Source organism: Uloborus diversus, chromosome 1 (genome assembly GCF_026930045.1).
Source record: "Uloborus diversus isolate 005 chromosome 1, Udiv.v.3.1, whole genome shotgun sequence".
Taxonomy (NCBI): domain Eukaryota; kingdom Metazoa; phylum Arthropoda; class Arachnida; order Araneae; family Uloboridae; genus Uloborus; species Uloborus diversus.
The window spans coordinates 106,295,414-106,315,711 of record NC_072731.1 but is presented as its reverse complement, the minus strand read 5'-3'; the positions used below and the strand labels follow the sequence as shown (position 1 = coordinate 106,315,711).

Here is a 20,298-nt window from a genome sequence, read left to right as displayed (position 1 = left end):
CCATAAGTTTACTTTTTCGCATTGAAAAAGCTGTGCCTTGTAACACCAAAACAAGTGTCTGCAGTCTGCAATTTTGTGCATTTAAACGTTATTATATCCTTTTTCACGGTTCATGCACAAAGGTATTTATCCAATTCTCACATAAACTAAATACTTTTTACATAAATAATTTGCACTTAAACTGCGGTTTTTAAATATAGAATGTATTATAAAACTGGGTAGATGTAGTAATGTAGATAAAGTGCATCAATTTTACCTTGTGTGAACCCAAGTGAAGCATCTAATTTTAGACATTTGTATTTATTTCTCTCTATCCCTTCTAATGGAATCAAACCTTCCGAGGTCACTGGAAGCTGACTAGTTGAAACTTGGTTTTTAAACTACACTACAAAATTATTTTTAGATCTACAATTCTTACTGCTTTAGATCTACACTTATGTGACGAGCGAGCAGTTTTGTTTGAAAAATATCACCACCTTTCCCCCATGCGTTTTTAATTTAAGATAGCTTTTTCAGTTGGTATGTTTGTACAATCGGCTCGCGTATGTGGGTTATCCCGTTTGCAAAAATAAGCAATCCTTGCTTGGCTTTTTCATTCATTATTTACAATAATGTTATTCTTAACTTCATTTTTAATGCATGTGTTATTGATTTTTTGAAACTATTGCATACTTGAGAAGCTTTGTTTATCGATTTTGCGTATCTTCCGTAGAATTCGACTGTCCACGGTTACCGTGCTACCCTATTCTGCGGAAAAATGGGAGTTTGCTTGTAATTAGTTTTGGAGAGTTTTGGATTAGTTTGTTAAAAGTTCAGAATAGTATTATGGCAGCAGCTCGGTTTGTTTGTATTTTAGAACCTCAGAGTGATTATGCGTATGATAGAGATAGCGCCGGTTTTACTACTAGCCGCCAACATGTAGCAGGTATTTTTTTCCTTGTAGCACATAAAACAGCCAGAACACGAAACTTTAAGTGAGTTACAATGTTATTTTTATCATTTATTATTTTATTTATTTTAAGGAAAACAGCTGACTGTATTTAGAGGCGACAAAACTAATACAGGTACAATCAATAAACGCCAAAGTATTTTTGTGCCAAAGGGAAACCCAAAACATGTCACGAAAGGATAAAGCCAAGTACAGGTGCAGTAGAATTTCAAAAACTTGGCACCCAAAAACTTGGTAAGATTAAGAAAAAAAAATTAAAAATAAGAAAAACTCGGCCATATTCTGGGTAGACAAAAAATCTCCCACTGAAAAATATGTTGTGTGCATTACCAATAACCCGGGATTAACAAACTCAGCCACTTTTCGGTCAACCCTACGTAGAGTTTTCATTATTTTACTCCATTCGCGAAACAATTTTTTCGATATTCAAAACGGATAAGTTCAAATCTTTCTATTTAGTTTTCTATGACGTCTGCACATGGGCCCCAAAGTCAATGGAGGACCCTTTCAGATCCTCCTCTAGTTACGTTCTGTTTCTCTGTAGCGTATTTACTAAATCATTGATTTCATTTTCACTTTTTAACGGAGCCGCTTTTAAGAGATCCGTTTAGTATAATTTTACTCCTTGCATTTAACAGACGGCTGCCGAATATGCTTGCGAGTACGACAAGAAAAGGAATGATGAATACAGTCGTTTCCATGGTTATGCCTATGATGGTATATGGGCCATCGCGATGGCCATAGAAAACGTCGCCCAGAAATTGAAAGCGAAAGGCAAGCCGACAGCTCTGAAGGATTTCCAGTACAGAGATGAAACGTGGGGGAAGCTTTTTAGGGAGGCCTTTAACGAGACCTCATTTACGGGAGTTACGGTAAGTGGTTTTTTAATACTTTTGACTGAATTAATGTCAAGCTAATTTCTTTTATTCACAGAACTTTGGCGTTTGTGTAGTTCGCGTGACCAATGAACTCCTCAAGAAGCTCAGTGAATCCAATTTTTCAAAAAAAAAAAAAAAAAAATACATAAATAGTTGAGATTGATACTGAAAATTGATGATTCATCCAATGTACTTGCCTAACATCTATAATGATGAAAAAATCATGGTATAAAAATAAAATAATAAAATAACAGATAAGGTTAAAAATAAAAGCAAAATCGAAAAAAAAATGAAAATTTGTGTGCAATGAATTTTTGCTACTTATTACTATTTATCTTGACATGGAAAAGATTGATACTTTTTATTTTTTACGTAATTGATTTTAAGGTACAATAATTAACTTTTTATTAGCTTTGTCACAGAACAACTTTCTGAAGCGCTTAGGCCTTGTTTGAATGTTTTAAGATTTTTTTGCAGTGTAGTATTACTTTTCGAGGGAATTGGAATCACAGAGACGACTGCGTTTATTTACTCTAGGATTATTTAAAACAACAGGTATATTTTTCAATTAAATGATGAAGTAATAATACCAACTGAATTGTGAACTTTGTTGAACTTTTTCACGTTCCTTGATCAAAAGATTTAAATTCAGAAATACTGTTTTTATCTAAATACCCACTGCTCTCCAATTTTTTTCTTTTAAATTGAATTTTATTTTATCCACTTTTTTCAGCGGGTAAAATCTGTTCAAGATGTTTTTTAAATCTTCATAAATATAAAAATGGAACTTATCTGTAAATCGACTGTTTGACTTCTTTCATGAGTTCACTACAGATGATCAAACATTATAGTAACAGATAGCAGATAACGATAGTTATCCATAGGTTTTCATGGAATCAATTGTGATGATAATTACAACCGCAGGTTTGCTGCATCGAGAAATACCTATTGCTAGGCTAATCATATTAAACATTTTGAAAAGTGACATAGTTTTTCTCTAAGTAGTATTTTGTGTAGATTAACTGGAATAATATTAATTAGGTAACTTTTTAGACTTTTATTAACATAAATGCGAAAAACTTAAATTACGTCTTTATAATTAAAAAACACATTCGGGATGGTATGGTGTTTTTAAAATCTGACTAAAATACTATGAATAACTAAAAAAGAAACATCCAGCTCATTTGGTATTTAAGGTAAGTTTTTTCTAAATTTTAGTTAGAAAAAGTCGTCATTGCCATTGTTGGATTTAAAGTATAAAAAACAATACTATTTGTTGATTTTCTACTGGACATAATCTGCACAAGAAAAAAATCATATTTAAAATTTAAGTATGTAAACTATATTCTTAAAAAAGTTTGGTTTTACAACAAGTTTAAAAATATTTAAATGAAATATTCTTATTATTAACCTTATAAAATATGTTGCAAGAATGAAATGTGAGAGCTCTGTAAATAAGATACCGAGGAAAGTGAGATGGAGAAAATAGTTCATGATCATACAGTCTTTCAGAATATAAATGAGTTTTCCGGAGATAGTACAAAAATGAGAAAAAAGATTTACTTTCACTTCAATATTTCATTTTGAATTCAAACAGAAATGAGTAACCTCCAGGTTATTGAAAAGTGCCTAAAACTTCTTGAGTGTTTTATTTTTTTTTCCCTTCAACTTCATCAGCAGTTCACTCGGGCGGTTATCGAAGTTCTTTAATTTAATAAAGGAAAAGTGAAGAAAACTTGAAAACATTCTTTGTGGCTTCACAGTTGCTCAGCCATGCGCAGTTTCTAGTTCTAATTAAGGCACACAGTTATTATGTTCATGCGATGGAAGTTTCTTTTTGAAGTATTTTGCGGTTCGACATTCTTTAATGGGAGAAGTTTTTTGAATTTATTTACTAAAAATACTTTCACAAATTCTCATTGAAGGCAAACGGAAGTATTTATTTTATCGGCAGTTGGTATCAAATTTGATTGATGTTAAAAACTCATTTGCATTTTGTTCCATGACTGAGCAGGATTTTTTCCCTACAACTATCAGTATAATGTAAAGTTTCAAGTTTTTCGTTTTACTGTTCATATTATTTTTTACATTGGTTAGCTATGTGATGAAAGTATGTTTTGTCTCAATTAAATTGATTAAAACGTGAGTATTTCTAAAGCAACACATGTAAAGTCTATTCAGCTGAAAAGAAACATGGAGTAAATGAAATCAAATTCCATTGCAGCACTTATGCTGATTTTAAAAACCTTTAGGGTTAATTCGGTTGAAAAGAAATGTGCAGTTAATGGAAACAAAATTAATTATCACACTTGTGCTTATTTTTAAAAATTGTAGTGCTTGTTTTAAAACTAAATTGTTTTATATGAAAAATAGGGAACATAAAGAAAAATACATTCTATGAGATATACCTGTTTTCAAACAATTGTATCCTCATTGTTTGAAGATAATACATAAAAAAGGGTGTTTTTTTTATAGTTTAGTGATCTTACATTTTTATCTGCAACAGGTCTAAAAATGCGAAAAAACTAGTTTTAAATAGCTTCACATTTCTGAACTGTTGCCAAGATCATTTAATTATAAATTATGTTTGATGACACTAAAAAAGGTGAAGTTTTCATTACCAATTAAGGTGTTTCTATTTACCTATATTTTCTGTATTCTGGGATAAATGAAAACAACTAATAATTTACTTACTCATATTTTTGAAAGATTCAATTTCGATGAATCTTACTCTTTTCTGTATATTTTACATAAATTCAGCGGATAATTTAATTTTTGGAGGAAATAAAAGGGGTATTTCTATTCACCCCGTTAGATTTACTCTCAGTTAAGTAACCTTTGGGGTAAAAGAAAACACGCTCACGTAAAAAAAGACGAGATTTCATTCGCCAATAAACTGCCATAAAGTCAAATGTTACTTAATAACTGTCTGTGAGCGTAACCTCGGACACAATGCACAAACAATACATCCATAGCTCGGTTATACCATTTAAATACTGCGTTTTTGACCTTGTTATGGACGCATCAATCTGGGAAAGACAATAACGGGGCTGTAAGCAAATTCCATCCTGTTGAAGTTAAAAAGGCTAATAAACAAGTAACTAAAGTAACTTTAACACACCAGCGAGATTTCTCAGCATTGGTAAGGTTCAGCTTCTCATTTGAAGATAAAGCTTAAGATTAAGCAGTAAATTGCCGCCAGTAATCCAGGGATTAAGCAGAACAACGTGCCCTATAATAGCAGCCCAGTTATGCTATTCACAAACTGCAGAAAACTGCAGTCACTGGATGGCGTACCAAAATATCATCGTCAGGACAATAACTCACTTCTTACCAATACGTAAAGTTTTATATCTCTAGTCATCCAAATAAACCAGAAAAATTAAAGATTTTAACTTTGAAATACGGTTTCCCCTATTCCAACTGACCCTATACTTAGACATGATTTTATTTCCATTTTCTTCACCACATCACTCTATAAAATGTTTTTAGAAAAACAGATCAATATATTATTTTTAGCTTTTTAAATCGAAAAGGCAGTAAAAAAAGCAGATAAAGAAATGAAATGAAACATGAAAACGAAAACATCTTAAAGACTGATAAGTTTTTTTTCTTTTTCTTTTTCCTTTTTTTTTTTTTTTTTTTTTTTTTAAGTTTTAGAAAAAGTTCTTTATCTACAAGGCAGAAAATCTTTCTTACCACAAAATCGGTGAAAAGCGTGAAGGCAGGTCAAACGTTTTTATGTTTTCAATAAAGCAATATTTTCTGGATTTCTCTTAAAATAATCGAAAGTTTCCTAACCGCGCATGTACTCTTATGAATATTTCCAGGTTGACGTACTATACATGGATTTATTTCTAAGTCTCGGTTATAGATGCATTTCTCCTCTATTTTCGTCTTTTTACTATTGCAGATTGTTGACTATTTTCCTGTTTACTAATTGTTTCATTGTGTTGCGTCACAAGTAAAGATGACCACCTTGAATCGGAACATGTGGTTGTCTTTTCTGGCAAGATATCGCACTTTGATGATTTTTCACTGCGAGAAATTATTAGTGGAACTAAAATTATTAGTTAAATAAAATATTCATTTGGTGAATTTTGGCAATGTACTGAAACTTTGTTCTGGTAACCATACGGACTTATTTGCGGAACGCGAGCAGCAAAAATAAAGACGGAGAATGAACGTCTTTTAGGATCATTTTTGAAGAGAAAGAGTAAGTAAAAATTAAGAAAACTAGTAACTCATCCCATGTTTTCGATTTCAGAAAAAAAAAAAAAAAACAATTGGGGAAACAACCCAACTGTGCTTGAATTAAATATAACATAATTTTTTAAGTGAGCTAGTTCTGTAGATGGGGTAATGGACAAGTTTTAATTTTACAACGTATAATCTGTGAGCGGAAAATATTCCTGCAGTTTCTCCAATCAAGTTTCTGCAATGACAGAATCTTTTTACGTGTGCTGATACTGCAGATTAAGAGTATGTTTTCAATTTAGTTTTGTACCCCAAAACCTGTTTTACGTGCATTATTGCTACTTTCAAAAAAAGAATACGCCAAGTAACTTTCAATTCCCCAAAAATGAAACTGCTTTTTTGTGTTAATAATATTTTTTAAATAATAGTTATCAATGCTTCGTTACCAGGCAGACTAAATTCGAAAAAAAAAATGCTTTCAATATTAATATTTTGTCACTTGCTCATTTTAAACATTTTTTTTTTTAATTTCTTCAATTTTGATTGCGTACATGTTTACAAGATTCTTTTACTCAAACTAATACATAATTATTCCATCAAGAGCGGTTTAAAAATACAACATTTTAAAGTATCTGGTATCAACTACGCTTAAAAGTCTTATAGGCTTAAGCTCTATTTATTTATTTTTTTAGTATGAAACTAAGGTGGCTCTTAGTTATTACGCAAAGAGCATAAAATGCAGCAAGTGAGAAATATAAATATTTTGATTATGTATAAATGTTTTCTTTTTTAGGGATCGGTAAATTTTATAAAAAATGAAAGAAAATGCCAAATTCTTTTGAAGCAATTTCAAAGTAAGTATACCTGCAATAATTTCGCTTACTTTTCATTATAATTTTATAAATCCTCTTCATCAAAATCTCTCAAACTGTTAATAATTTTTTCTGTAATGATAAATTTATATATTTGTTGTCTCAGCGAATGTGAAATCAGTGTCATTATTTGGTATAACCTAATATTTTTAAGTTTATTACACAATGTTAGGTTATTTTTAAGGTTATATGAATACTGGCGAGCTCCCGCTCGATAACGCTAATAATCTAAGTTTCCATTGAATCGGTTTGCAATTTAAACTCGCATCAAAATCCTGATGGGGCACAAAAGTAAATAGTTTAACCAAGGAAGTAAACCGTTTTATTGGTAAGAATGTGTCATTTCAGTGAAGGAAGAAACGAAAAACTGAAAAAAATGAGTACTTTGCTAGAGATAAATCTCCATACAGCATACCAGTCTATGGAAGCAGAAACAAATATGACAAAACTCACAGAGTACAGTTGTATTGTGATTTGTGAATTAACACAGTTTGACTTTCCCTTCTTTAGATTTTTTTGAGGTTATTTATGACGATATTTCAGTTTTCTCTAAGGCTATCTGTTTCATTTTCAACCCATATCTTTCGACTATATTCTTCTGAAATTTCATTTTCAGGCTATTCATTTCTTCTTGTAGTTTGAGAAATAGTGTAGTATTTCACCGCAATAAAACTAATAATTAAAATACCAGTCGTCAACTACTAATTCGATAGAAAAAAAATGTGCAAAGCAAAAGATTTTTGAAAATAAACATATCTTTGAATTCCAGTAAAACTGAAATTGTTTTCTTAAACTTTTTTTGTCAAGTAACATAAAGTTTTTTTATGACTCGGCTTTATTTTTCTTTAATAAATGAATAAAATTTACGGCTGCCAAATGACATATATACTGGCGTTCATTACGCTTATATTAGCTTCGCCTGTATTTGTCTTCCTAGTTCCTTATGCAATGGAATTCTTCGACTCAATTTCCATCCCCCCCCCTCCCGTTGATGTGCTTAGATTCTTTCTAAATTTGGTATGAGATCTTATGCTTGGTTACAAATAAGTTTTGTATAATTTCATTATTTTGTAAACTCATAATGATTCGTTTATTCCAATTTTGAGCAAATTTTTTGCATAAATCGTCTATTATGTGGGGGAAGAGATCCACACTCATATCCATTATATAAGTCGATATAAAGTCCTAATTTTTTTGCCTGAAATGAAATTCGTTAAATTTTATCATGGTAATTAGAACGTGAACTACAGTTGCTTAAACTAATTTCAAGCTAACATGTAATCGAGCCTAAAATCAGAAACAACGATCATTGTTAATCATTGTCATTGTTGAACGGTGCCTTCAGTCTTCGTCATGACGCAGCATCGATTTGATTAGCTGGTAAGCCTTACTTCATGCATTATAGTAGCAGTAGTCCGCAACCTAAGGGTGTAGGATGACGATGGATATTTAGAAGACAAAATAGTAAGAATAAAAAGGTAGGGTCTGGTGGGGTAAAGTGGTCATAAAATCGTAGGTTTTCAACTTAGGTGGATAATAAATACAACAAATTCTTTAAACACTTCAACTTTTTTTGTTGTTATTTTACATTGCATTATTAAAGAACACGGTACATTGCATTTAAGGAAGAAAAACATTGATTTTAGTAGTTTTATAGCACTTTCTTTTCCCTATGTTTTTATGACCACTTTACCCCATGGGGTGGGGGAAAGTGGTCATAGCATGGGGTAAAGTGGTCATAGTTAAAAATAGATGCAAAACCGTTATAGATAACCCTAAAACTTGGATATTTCGGTTGTTTTTATAGTTACAAGTATATTCATGAATATATGCGTGTATACACGAATATATTCGTATCGTGTTATGCACGAGTAAACACGATCGTATATGAGCAGATACATGTATACTTCAGATACATGCATGCACGTGCCCACTCAAGTATATACGTGTATATACGAGTATATAAGCATATATATATATATATATATATATATATATATATATATATATATATATATATATATATATATATATATATATATATATATATATATATATATATATATATATATATATATATATATATATGATTACCTACAGGAGTGTATACGTGTAGTACATACGTGACACGTGTATATACGTGTCACGTTTATACGCGTGTCACGTGTATACCAGTATATACGCGTATAAACGAACATCATATGCGCGTATGCAGTTGTATCTCGAGAAAATACGTGCATACTTGAGTATATATGTGTAGAGTAGACGTATATATGCATATATAAGTGTACATACATACATATACGAGTATAAACGAGTTAATTCGTGGATACATTCAGTGCGTCTTTGTATGTGTCTACTCACGTACATATAATATGGAAGCATGAGTATGTACGCATGTATACGTGTAAACACGATTATATACCTGTATAGACGTATGTAAGTACATTTACGTGCATACACCAGTATATGTATGTATACACGAGAATATATGCTTATATACATGTCGGCCTACTGAGTGAAACTAAGCTTTTGGGCAAAAATCAAAGGAGTGTAAGAGGGGAGGATAAGAAGCAAAGAATCATAAGGAAGTTATAATCACTGACGCGCTACATGCACACAAAGCCAGAAACTGACGGATGCAAAGCAGGGCACAAATTTGTTGCACAAAGATGATTTTGCGTAACATTTTAGTTTTTAAGAAATATATAGAGCAGTTGTTTAAAGTTACGGCCTGTAGTAGCTCTAATACATGCATCGCAACAAAGGCGCAGCGGTTGATGGAAGTTTTTCAAAAGTCTCGTTATTGCAACAGAGAGTAATCTGTGAATGCGACGCATTATTACATCTGCAATCCGCAAATTTCATCAATCGCTTTAAAACTTTCTTAAGACCTAAAATGTTGTGTAAAATTATCTTTGTGTATTATAAATTTGTGACTTTTTTTGCATCCATCAGTTTCTGGCTTTGCGTGCATGTAGTGCGTCAGCATTGTGTTTGTGACCATATGTTCCTTATGATTCTTCCTTCTTATCCTCCCCTCTAACACCTTTTAATAATGTGCTCAAGGGTTTAAACTCACCCTGTATACTTGTATTTATTATGCTTGTATGTAAGTGTTAAGTGTCTACTCGAGTAGGTACGCGTATATTACGTGTATACCTGATTATATAAGTGTTCTTGTGTATACAAATATAAGCGAGCATATACATGTATAGTAGAATGTATAGCTGTATGGATAAAAGATACTTGCAGATATCCATATACGTATTTATTGGCGCATTTATTTGAATACGCCTATGTACGTGCCTACACGAGTATTTATGCTTATACATACGCATATAGTCGGTATATTTAACCCCGTTTACTGTAAAAACAATGCATAATAAGTAAAACTAATATTTAATTTGTATCTGCCTTATACTTAAAGATTAAGTGACATTAGAAGAACAATATTCGTTAAGCCTAATATTATGACCACTTTACCCCATCTCACTTAATTTGTTCTAAAAAATTATCTAAAATAGATTCAGCTAAATGCTAATGAGTAAGAGTTCTTGAGACATGTAGGAAGCTTCTTGTGCAGTCAATCTGTTCCTAATTCTAACAAACAAAATTTCCCAAGGAAGTTAAAATAGGTGTTTAGATTTTAAAAGTTTTCATATTCACGCAAAATATTTTTTTTTACCAAATAAAATTTTGCCAGTTGTAAAATTTTGTATTCAAAATGTAGTTTCTAACAGCCCTACTCTAAAATAAAATTTTCACATTCATTCGAACATTTATTTCCAAGCTATAGCCATTTATTTGACGTATGACCACTTTACCCCATTGACCACTTTCCCCCACCAGACCCTAGCGAATATCGAGATTGAAAGTGTTAACGAAATTTTTTGTTAAGAGTTTAGACAAGGAATCATAAGTCAAAAAAGAAAAGTTTAAATAAATAAATTTAATAAAGAAGTTAATAGAAAAGTTAGTAAGTTTTCTCCTCACGTCTTGATTGAACCTTAAAATTATTTCCCTTTAAATACTGCATATCAGTTTCAGTTCGTTAAGAAAAAACTATAAAAGGCTACTTTTATTTATTTATTTTAAAATTTATGAGAAAAATTCTTTATTACATAAATTTTATTTTACTTTCAGTCAAAATAAGGCACCTTCAATAATATCGATGCTCAACGTTCAGGAAGACTATACAGTGTTTTAAACCTTAGAGCAGGAATTAGTTAATGGAGGGAGCAAGTTCAATCATTAGCTTAGAAAAAGCTGTAGTAAAGACCCCAAGTCACGTGACTCAACAACGACGTTCTATGTTCACGCGTTTTATGTTAAATAAGAAAAAGATACCTCATTTCTTCCACAATGCTTTGCTTTAAAATCTATCAGATGACTTGGTATCTTTGCATCACGAATTAAGGTATATTTACTCCCTCCATTTTATCGCCTAATGCTTCAAACCTTCGCGGCAATTCTTGTTTGCAAAAACAATTTCCCTTAATTTGGCGTGCGAATTGTATTTTTATATATGTTTTTCCTCCTCAAAAATGTTTGTTACTGGATGGTAGTGGGGATAGGGAGGAAGAGATTTTTTTTTTTTTTGAGATTATTTACTTTGTTAATTTACTAGCTTATTACGTTTTGTGCATGTCAGTACCTAGGTTTCGGGAAAATTTCGGTAACTGAAATTTTTAGCTTTTCCTTTTATTTTTTCGACTCACATTTTCTGTCTGTTTTTTGTACGATTAAAATTTGGCGCGAATATATTATTTTGGCCTCGTTGACGTTACTAAAGTTTAAGTAATTATTTTCCGCCGTTGTTCACGCTGTAATATACATATTAATTTTTAAATCACTGTAAAATGAATACTTAATGTGCTAAAAATTCTTCTTGCATTTTCACAGATGGATCTGAAGTAAAAATAGGAGAATATGATCCCGTAACAGATGAAATAGATTTTAGCAAAGGAGCATCTATTATATGGAGTGGTACGTATACTTATATAATTAGCAGTACCCGCACGGCGATGCCCGTGCTAAGAAGTTAAAGGAAGTCCGTTGAACAAAGAAACTCCACGCCTCCGCCCCCCTTCTGATGTTAAATTATCATTTTTCTTCAACAAAAATGGGTACACACCTTTTCAAAAGACCTATTAAAGTCTCTGTGGAATTTAAACTATTCGCCAAAACACATAAAAATATTAACAGTAGCTTTAAAGCTCAAAATAAACCTTCAACTACATAGTTCATTGATTAACGCGCCAAGCAACCACGCTACCGTAACTCTGCCCTTTAGCGAGTGAAGTGGTTTTTTTCCTGCAATTTAAAGTGTTTCGCCAAATAAACTATGTTATAATAAAAAGTTATAATGATCAATCACAATCGAATAATACGATAAACCAAATTTTTTACTTTGATATGTAAATATGTTCAACTATAAGAACAAAAACAAACGTTAAAGAAATAAGGAAAACAAAACCCTGTAGAAAAATCCTTCAAAAACACATTTTGTACCTGAACATCAAAAAAAAAATGAATTCAAAAATCTGTTCGCTGATTACAGCAGCGTAGCATGGGTATGGTTCCTCACAGCTATCGACACTGTCGGCCAGCGCCTTCTCGAAGTGTTAACTTACCTCACCATATATTAGAAATTCATAAAACTAAACTTACCCCGCCATCTATTAGGAATTCATAGAACCATACAATTAATTAAACATTTAATTTGCAATAACAAATATTTCGGTCAATCTGGTTTACAAAATAGCCTATAGCCTTCGTCAATAAATGGACTATTCAACCTAAAAAGAATTTTTCAATTCGTACCAGTAGTTCCCGAGATAATTGCTTTTAAACAGGCAAACTCATCAGCTTTATTTTGTATTAGTACAAAAATAGATTTTCCCATTTTTATAACATTTTTTTTTTTTTTTTTTTGCTGCCGCACTCCTATTAGTCATGGCGTAATGCTATATAGCCTATAACTTTTCTCAATGAATTCAACACATTTTTTTTTTTTTTATTCGAACCCGATTTTTTTTTTTTTAATTCCTGATATGAACGCGTTCAAACAAACTGTTCAAACTGTTCAGCTTTTTAAATTAAATAATTAATAAGAAAAATAACACAGTAATAAGTTAGGTTAATTTTTTTAAAAATTTTTTTTAGGATATTTTCTCGAAAGTACCCTCGAGATTTGCCTCATGGCTGACTCGAACCTACACTCTCTGGATCACGAAGTGACATTTTCAGGTTGAACCACCGTGGCTAGGCATGGTTGCGTTCTAAGAATTTTATAATATAATGTAAATTTTCCCGTTGTCATAATATTTTTATTACTGCTCCTTTCCTATTAGTCACAGTGTGTTGTTACATAGCCTATAGCCTTCCTCGATAAATCGACTTTTCAACACAAAAAGAATTTTTCAAGTCGAACCAGTAGTTCCTGAGATTCGCGCGTTTAAATAAACAAACTCTACTGCTTTATATTATTAGTATAGATTCCAGACCGAATGCGTTACAAAAAGTCAACTGTTACGTTATAAAAGTGTTTTTAGCTGCGTTATGCGAAAACGCCGCTTGTCCAAATAGTTCCTCTCGCGACTGGTTGGCTATTCTTTGTCCAGATGAGAATTGTCCCGAGATCGCAGGAAATGTTGTATAGCAAGTAGAGAAACGAGGTGTAACTTAACTTTTGGAGAGAAAAAAATTCACTAATTGCCTGAAAATTAATGGAATTACAATTAAAATATAATAAATAGATTTTCGTATAGGGATCCAGTAGTTTAGCATTGATGCTTGAATTTTGGTTAGCAAGTAACATGTGTAAACATTTTATTAACGATAACTTGATTAAAAAGATCAATTTGTTATGAACATATATGCAACAAAGGTAAAGAATGTTGGCAATAAAACGCTGAATGTAAAACGCAAGTGCATTTTACATTAAAAGGACTAATTTTGACAGTTTACATCAAAATACAATCAGGATAAACTACATTATTACACAGCAACAATACTTTTAAAAAAAAATTTAAAAAAAAAAAAGCTTTTTTAAACTTGTTTTTCTTTACCTGTGCAAGTGGTAGAATTTTTCTGATAAAAACAGTTCAGTACTAATGATTCTATGAGCTGAAGAAGCATAAAAAACCCCTGCCCTAAACTTTTTTTTTCCTAATTTATCCATTGTAATGATAAACAAGATATCAAAGATAGGATAAACAAAATATGTTTTCAAATTGTGTCACTTTAATTAAAGAAAAACACATAAGTATCTAAATAAAATAATTAGCAAAACGACAGTCACTAAAATAAATGAAGCTCTTTTTTTTTCACACATGATGTTTCTTTAGCAATGTTATATATTTTAAACAGGTAACATTAGTTAACTGTCACAGAAATAAACTATTAGAGAATAAAATTTCCCTTTTAAAATAATATCCAATGTTAATTAATTTAAAGCGAGGGTACTGTAATTTAATTAGAAGTTTTTCTGTTTTATTTTTGAAAAAATGCAACTACATTTCAGCACTAAAAGCGGAATTCCGTCTTAAAAAAAACAGCATACGGAATCTCGTATTTCTTCTTCTAGTATTTATTCAAAAGTTCTCACCACTTTACATTTTTTTACTGTTTAACAGTACTTATAGTTTTATTATATATATACTAGAGTTTTCGTTTTTTTTATTTTTTTAATTAGGTGGCGGTCCAGCTGCAGACAGAACACATCGAAAAATTGCACGCAAACGGATAAGCATAACCGTCTACATAATATTGGTTGCCTTTGCTGTTATAGGAATTGTTATAGCATCTGTTTTTCTCATAGTAAACATCAAATATAGGAATCAAAGGTAAACTTCAAACGTTTACGTACTTTCTCAAGTTTATAAAATGTTGTCTATGGGGGGTAAAGATTTTTTAAAAAGCAGCATTTTCACCTGTTTTTATTATTGTCAGTAGCCTTTAACTAGTTTTTTTTTTTTTTTTTTTTCAAGATATGATTAAAATACCTCTTAAAAATATTAACTTTTACTACCCTTTCGATCTCTTCAGTTGTAATCCCTTTTAATGAAAGTGTCCATACATTTCCTAAATGTTCAGAGCTTAATTCCCAACTTTATTTTTCAAACTATGCTAAGATGACATAATATGAGCCAAAACTAAATGACTATTTCAATTTTCGTTTTTTTTTTTTTTTAATTCAGTAGGGGAGTGTGGCCCAACGTGGGTAGTGTCACCCAAAGTGGGTAGGCTTTCGTATGACCCCCCTCCACTTCCTATGGTGTTTAAGCGGTGTCGTGTTTACATAAACACCCCCGAGTTATTATTAGTCCCAATGAAGCAGCAGTGAAGCGGCATGGCGCAACCTGACTTAAAATTTAAAAAAAAACGATACATTAAAAAAAAGAAGTTTTGTAACTTGTGCTTAGTCGAAGATCAGCTTATTTCTTTTATTTTCAATAATATTAACTTATTCTGACACTATCCACCTATAAACTACGATGGTCATTCCTATTTAAAACCATCGGATTTTCCAACTAACGTTGTCAAAAGTGATTACTTTGCGCGAATCAGCTAGTAATATATTATCTCACTGTCACTGTTATAATATTAGCTTTGTTGAAGAATTTCTGCTTAAATATTGGCCCGTTAACGCTTAACAAAAGACATTCTTTTAAAGCTCCTGTTTTGTTTTGTTTGTAACTGTGGAATGAAGTGAAACTTTTTCAAGCTTGTTTTTGTGCAATAAATAGTGCGCATTCGCAAAAATAACTTGAGTGCACTTTATTAACTCTTAGGAAATACTACTTTATAAAAACACAGATTATATGTTTTTTTTTTCAGATATATAAAAATGTCCAGTCCCTATTTGAATAATATCATTGTCGTAGGATGCATGTTAACGTACACCAGTGTCATTTTATTAGGCATGGATAGTGGACTTAGCAGCGAAACCAACTTTCCATATATCTGTGCTGTAAGTATATATCCTATATAGTTTTCCCATATAGTTTTTAATAAAAGCTTAATCTTTACGCATGAAATTTTAATGCTATTAATCACCTTTTTTTTCTTTAGGCAAGGGCATGGGTTTTAATGTCCGGTTTTACACTCGCATTTGGATCCATGTTTAGCAAAACTTGGAGAGTTCATGCTATTTTTACAAACATCAAACTTAATAAAAAGGTATGCAGTTTTAATTTAACTAGAGGTATAAACTTATTGGCGTATACCATTTTAATAAGTAACTTAACTTGTTGGATGAAAAAAATCACCATTAACGCATACTATAACTGTATGTGATTGGATGTCACTTTCCAAAAAATACTATTTATTTTGTTGTCATGAACAAAAATTTTTGATACAAATGAAAAATGGAGGGTGATATGTTATGTTCTAGTAATATGGAATGGACGTTTTAAACCATTAAATATTTTTGGAACCTTCGGTTTGTTGATATGAAGCTTGTGGGTCTTTCTTTTTTAAATTATTGTTCAGTTGATCGTTTAACGCTTTTTTTTATGTGAGAATCAGGTTGTTATGGAGGAAGATCTAGATTTCGTGCCTCTATTTGGCTGCTGTTTTTTTTTTTTTTAAGTCAAGCGGTCTATGGGTGGGAAACACTTCTCGGATTCAGATGTACCATGGGCAACCAAAATAGAACTCTTGAAAGAACAGAGCTCCGTTGAAGATTTTTTTAATATTCAATGATACCAGATACGGCATCTTGGAAAATTATTCTTTAAACTGACGGACATAATCCAGAGGCATAACGGAAAGATTTTGCATTTAAAGATAAAATCAATTTCTTTTTTTAATTATGTTTTATGGTCATTAAGGATCACTTTTAGCAACGGAGGCATTCGCTAAGTCATTTGGATTGTTTTTTTATAGCGTCCCAAAGTTATCTTACTCGCAGATAGGACTTACCTTAGAGAATTGGTTACAAATAGATGTATTTCAGTCAATAGTGTATTTAATTCACTCTTTTCGTGTCTCCTTAAAAGAATTATTGTTAAAAACAGCGAGTACCAAGTGTGCTTGGGTACTAAATACAACTAAATACTGGGGGTTCCGCTTTCGGCTGACCACCTAATCGGAACATCTGCCTAGCACCCCAGAGTTCTTGGTCAGAAAGAATGAAATGAGCAAAGTAGGCCTTGGCACCCATGGGCTGTCGTGCCACTGGGTTTAGTTAAAAGCAGCGATAGAAAGGCATTTTAAAATTTGGTTCCTGAAAATGTGTCACAAAATATAGCACTAATAATCTTTTACTTAATTTTTTTAAAAATAACCGAATTTTAGTCAAAAACATTTTAAATTGTGCTCAATCAGGTTTTTTTATTACAAAAGCATAGTTTAAACATTACTGGGACATATCTCAGCGGGCCCCACCATTTTCACAAGAACATTTACAAGAAGTGCAAGGGAGATCAGCTTTTCCACATCGGCATCGTGAGTGGCGACACTTCGTTTTGCGATTATTTCCTGACAGGCTTAGAAGCATAATAAAGTTAAAGTTAATATAAAATTAAACGAAATGAAAATAAAATATAGGTATGTCTTCTAAGTTGCCGGCCATTCTCTCAATTTTATTCAAGAGTTCATTTCTTACCCCCTTTAATCCATTTAAATGCTTTTATTTTAAAGTACTGAAGTTTTAAACCTTTTTTTCACAAAGCAAGTTTACTTTTACAATATCATGACTTTTTATAAATAATGTTAAATAAAAAAATGTTTGGCGCAGTATAGCCCTGAAGGCCTTTTGCGACATTAAAACTAAATAAACCAACCAACCAACCAACAAAAGCTGTCCTTTCTAAAGAGCACAACTTTTTCTATTTTACATTAAAATCGAATTTGTAGAAGAATAAAGTCAATCCCGCGGCATCCGGGACCCCACGGGATTTACTCCTTACAATCTCGAAATCCCGTGGGACTGAATTCGACGCGGGATTGGAAACCCTAATGAGTACTAGTAAGTTAAATTGCTTGAAATTTTTTTGCAGAAACTCTTGAAAATTATAAAACACACCTTGTTCGTCAGCGAGTGGTACAACAACAGTAAGCAGTCAACTTTCAATAGCACTGTATCATGGGATTTTTTTTTATTAGTTCATGATATAGGAAGATGATATTTGCTCTAAGTAGATCCGAAACTTCGGTATTTATTATGGCCCATCCATTGCATATTATTCTAGACTCATATGTATTTCGAAAAATAATTTGCTCTTCTAAATATAATCAGAAATACATTTTTGTGTTAATCTTTTACAGGAGAATAGGAAAAATCGAACACCGTTATCGTTCATACCAAACCATGCTGGAAAAAAAATCACTGGGCACTTCATTTTATGTGTTTTCTCCGGATACTAACCATAACAGAATCCAAAAAATAATATTTCTGATTATTAAAATTTTATATGTTTGAAATTTAAAAACCAACCGTTTATAGCTGCATAAAAAGCCGTATTTCGCTTTTAAACTACACAAATTCCCTTCAATAAAAACGGTGCATATCGCTAAACCCTACATAAACTGTTTTGATGACTTCCAAGTTTGTCGAAATAAACTAAGAAATGAAAATAAGTCTCAGACGATAAAGGTGTAGGGGGTTCTTAATTTTATTTTTTTGCTTATAAATTTTTAAGAACCCTTTTCCGTATCTCTTCAGAAGAAGTCTTTAGATGGTTGAAAGAAACTAAGTGAAAATCAATATGATATATCGATTTCCTTCATTCTAAATGCGAAAAAAAAACTAACTTGAAAAAGTAGGTTTTATGTTTGAAACTAAAGCTTAAAGTGCAAATCCTAGTACGTTGTGGATGTGTAGAAAAAAAGTCAAGCTCTTCTGAACTTAGTAGGAAAAAAAATCTATTTTCAAACTGCAATGGAGCAATTTCATTAAAAAAAATTCACAATTAAAAAGAAAAAAGGCCAGTTCAAATCTCCTAAAAGTATGTAGATTAATATTTTTGAACGTGGTTTTTTTTCCCAACCAAAAAACCTGCTTTTGATACATGTTCCTACGTATGACATTTAATTAGTGTTGTAAAATCAGAAACATTACCAAATAATTTGATGTTTGCGAAAGTTGATAGTAGTCATTTCTATTTTGAAAACATGTTAGTAATTGAAATGACAAAATGAGCTGCAATGTTGAAAGCCTGAAAAAAGTTTTTAAATCCGTAAAAAAAAAAAAAAAAAAAAAAAAAAAAAAAAAAAAGGAAACAAGGTCCTAGTGAATGGTTCCTAATAGTAAACGGGGTAAAAAAAAATTATGATTAAAAAAAATGCGAAAAGAAATAATTAGAAAAATTTCCATTAAAAGGAATAATAATGTCTCATAAGTTGCAGGTTTAATATTTAGAGCTGCTTTCAAACATTAAATGGTTCTTCCCTACTAATAATAAAGCTGAAAGTATGTCTGGATTTCTGTCCGGATCTCTGTGACGCGCATAGTGCCTAGACCGTTCGGCCGATTATCATGAAATTTGGTACAAAATTAATTTGTATTATGGAAGTTTGCACCTCGAAGTGATTTTTCGAAAATTCTATTTTTTTTCTCTTTCTATTTCATTTTTAAGAACATTTTCCGTAGCAAAATTATCATAAGATGGACGAGTAAATTACGAAATTATCATGACGCGGAACCATAACATGGGAAGAGCGAATGAACATAGCCAGTTGGCGAGAAATTCATCATTCATTATTTGTAAATATACAGGTGAACCAAATGATCTTTTTATTTTCTACTACTAACAAAGCCGTGCAGATGCCGCTAATATCCAATAAAACTTGCATAATTTTTTTACAGCTAATATCTGCGTAGCTTTTTTTTAAAAATAATTTGTAAATTGTTGGGTGAATAAGTCCCTTAATAAAGCATTTCAAAATTGTGTGTTTGAATTTCCAATATAGTAACAAATTGCAATAAAGGTAAATTGAACAGGAATTATTACATTTGTTAGTTGAAAAATTGGTGAATCGTTAACTAAGTAGTATTTATTAATTAGTTGTTCCGATTAAAATATATGTCATTATGATTAACGTTACAAAATAATTTTGTAGAAACAACGAAAATCGAAGGTTTTTATTTTTTATTTTTTTTAATTTTAAATAAAGGAAAGTTTTAGTTATGTGAGAATAAAAACTAACAATTTTTGAGCTTTTTCTGTATTAAAAAGGATTTTTTTTGTTCCAAAACCTAATAAAAGTAATTTCTGTGATTCGGAGTTTAGAAAATGTTTTGAACGTCAATTCATAACCCCCTTGTTCTCCAGAAAATCAATTTTGAATAGAGTGAACTTTTTTGCTGAAAAGTAAAATAAGAAATTACAACGTCAAAAAGCACAAATTGCAGATTATTGCAGACACGTGTTTCGGCGTTACAAGAAACGTC

General features: G+C 31.3%; 1 protein-coding gene across 1 annotated transcript in view; it reads left to right on the top strand.

The window, feature by feature from the left end:
* Positions 1-20,298, top strand: part of LOC129218281 (gamma-aminobutyric acid type B receptor subunit 2-like) — a 157,589-nt gene that overhangs the window by 80,590 nt on the left and 56,701 nt on the right. Inside the window, exons 6-11 of the mRNA XM_054852548.1 lie at positions 1,588-1,821; positions 6,818-6,878; positions 11,802-11,885; positions 14,596-14,746; positions 15,741-15,873; positions 15,975-16,082. Of these exons, the coding sequence (XP_054708523.1) occupies positions 1,588-1,821; positions 6,818-6,878; positions 11,802-11,885; positions 14,596-14,746; positions 15,741-15,873; positions 15,975-16,082 (771 nt within the window). The remainder of the gene's footprint in view (positions 1-1,587; positions 1,822-6,817; positions 6,879-11,801; positions 11,886-14,595; positions 14,747-15,740; positions 15,874-15,974; positions 16,083-20,298) is intronic.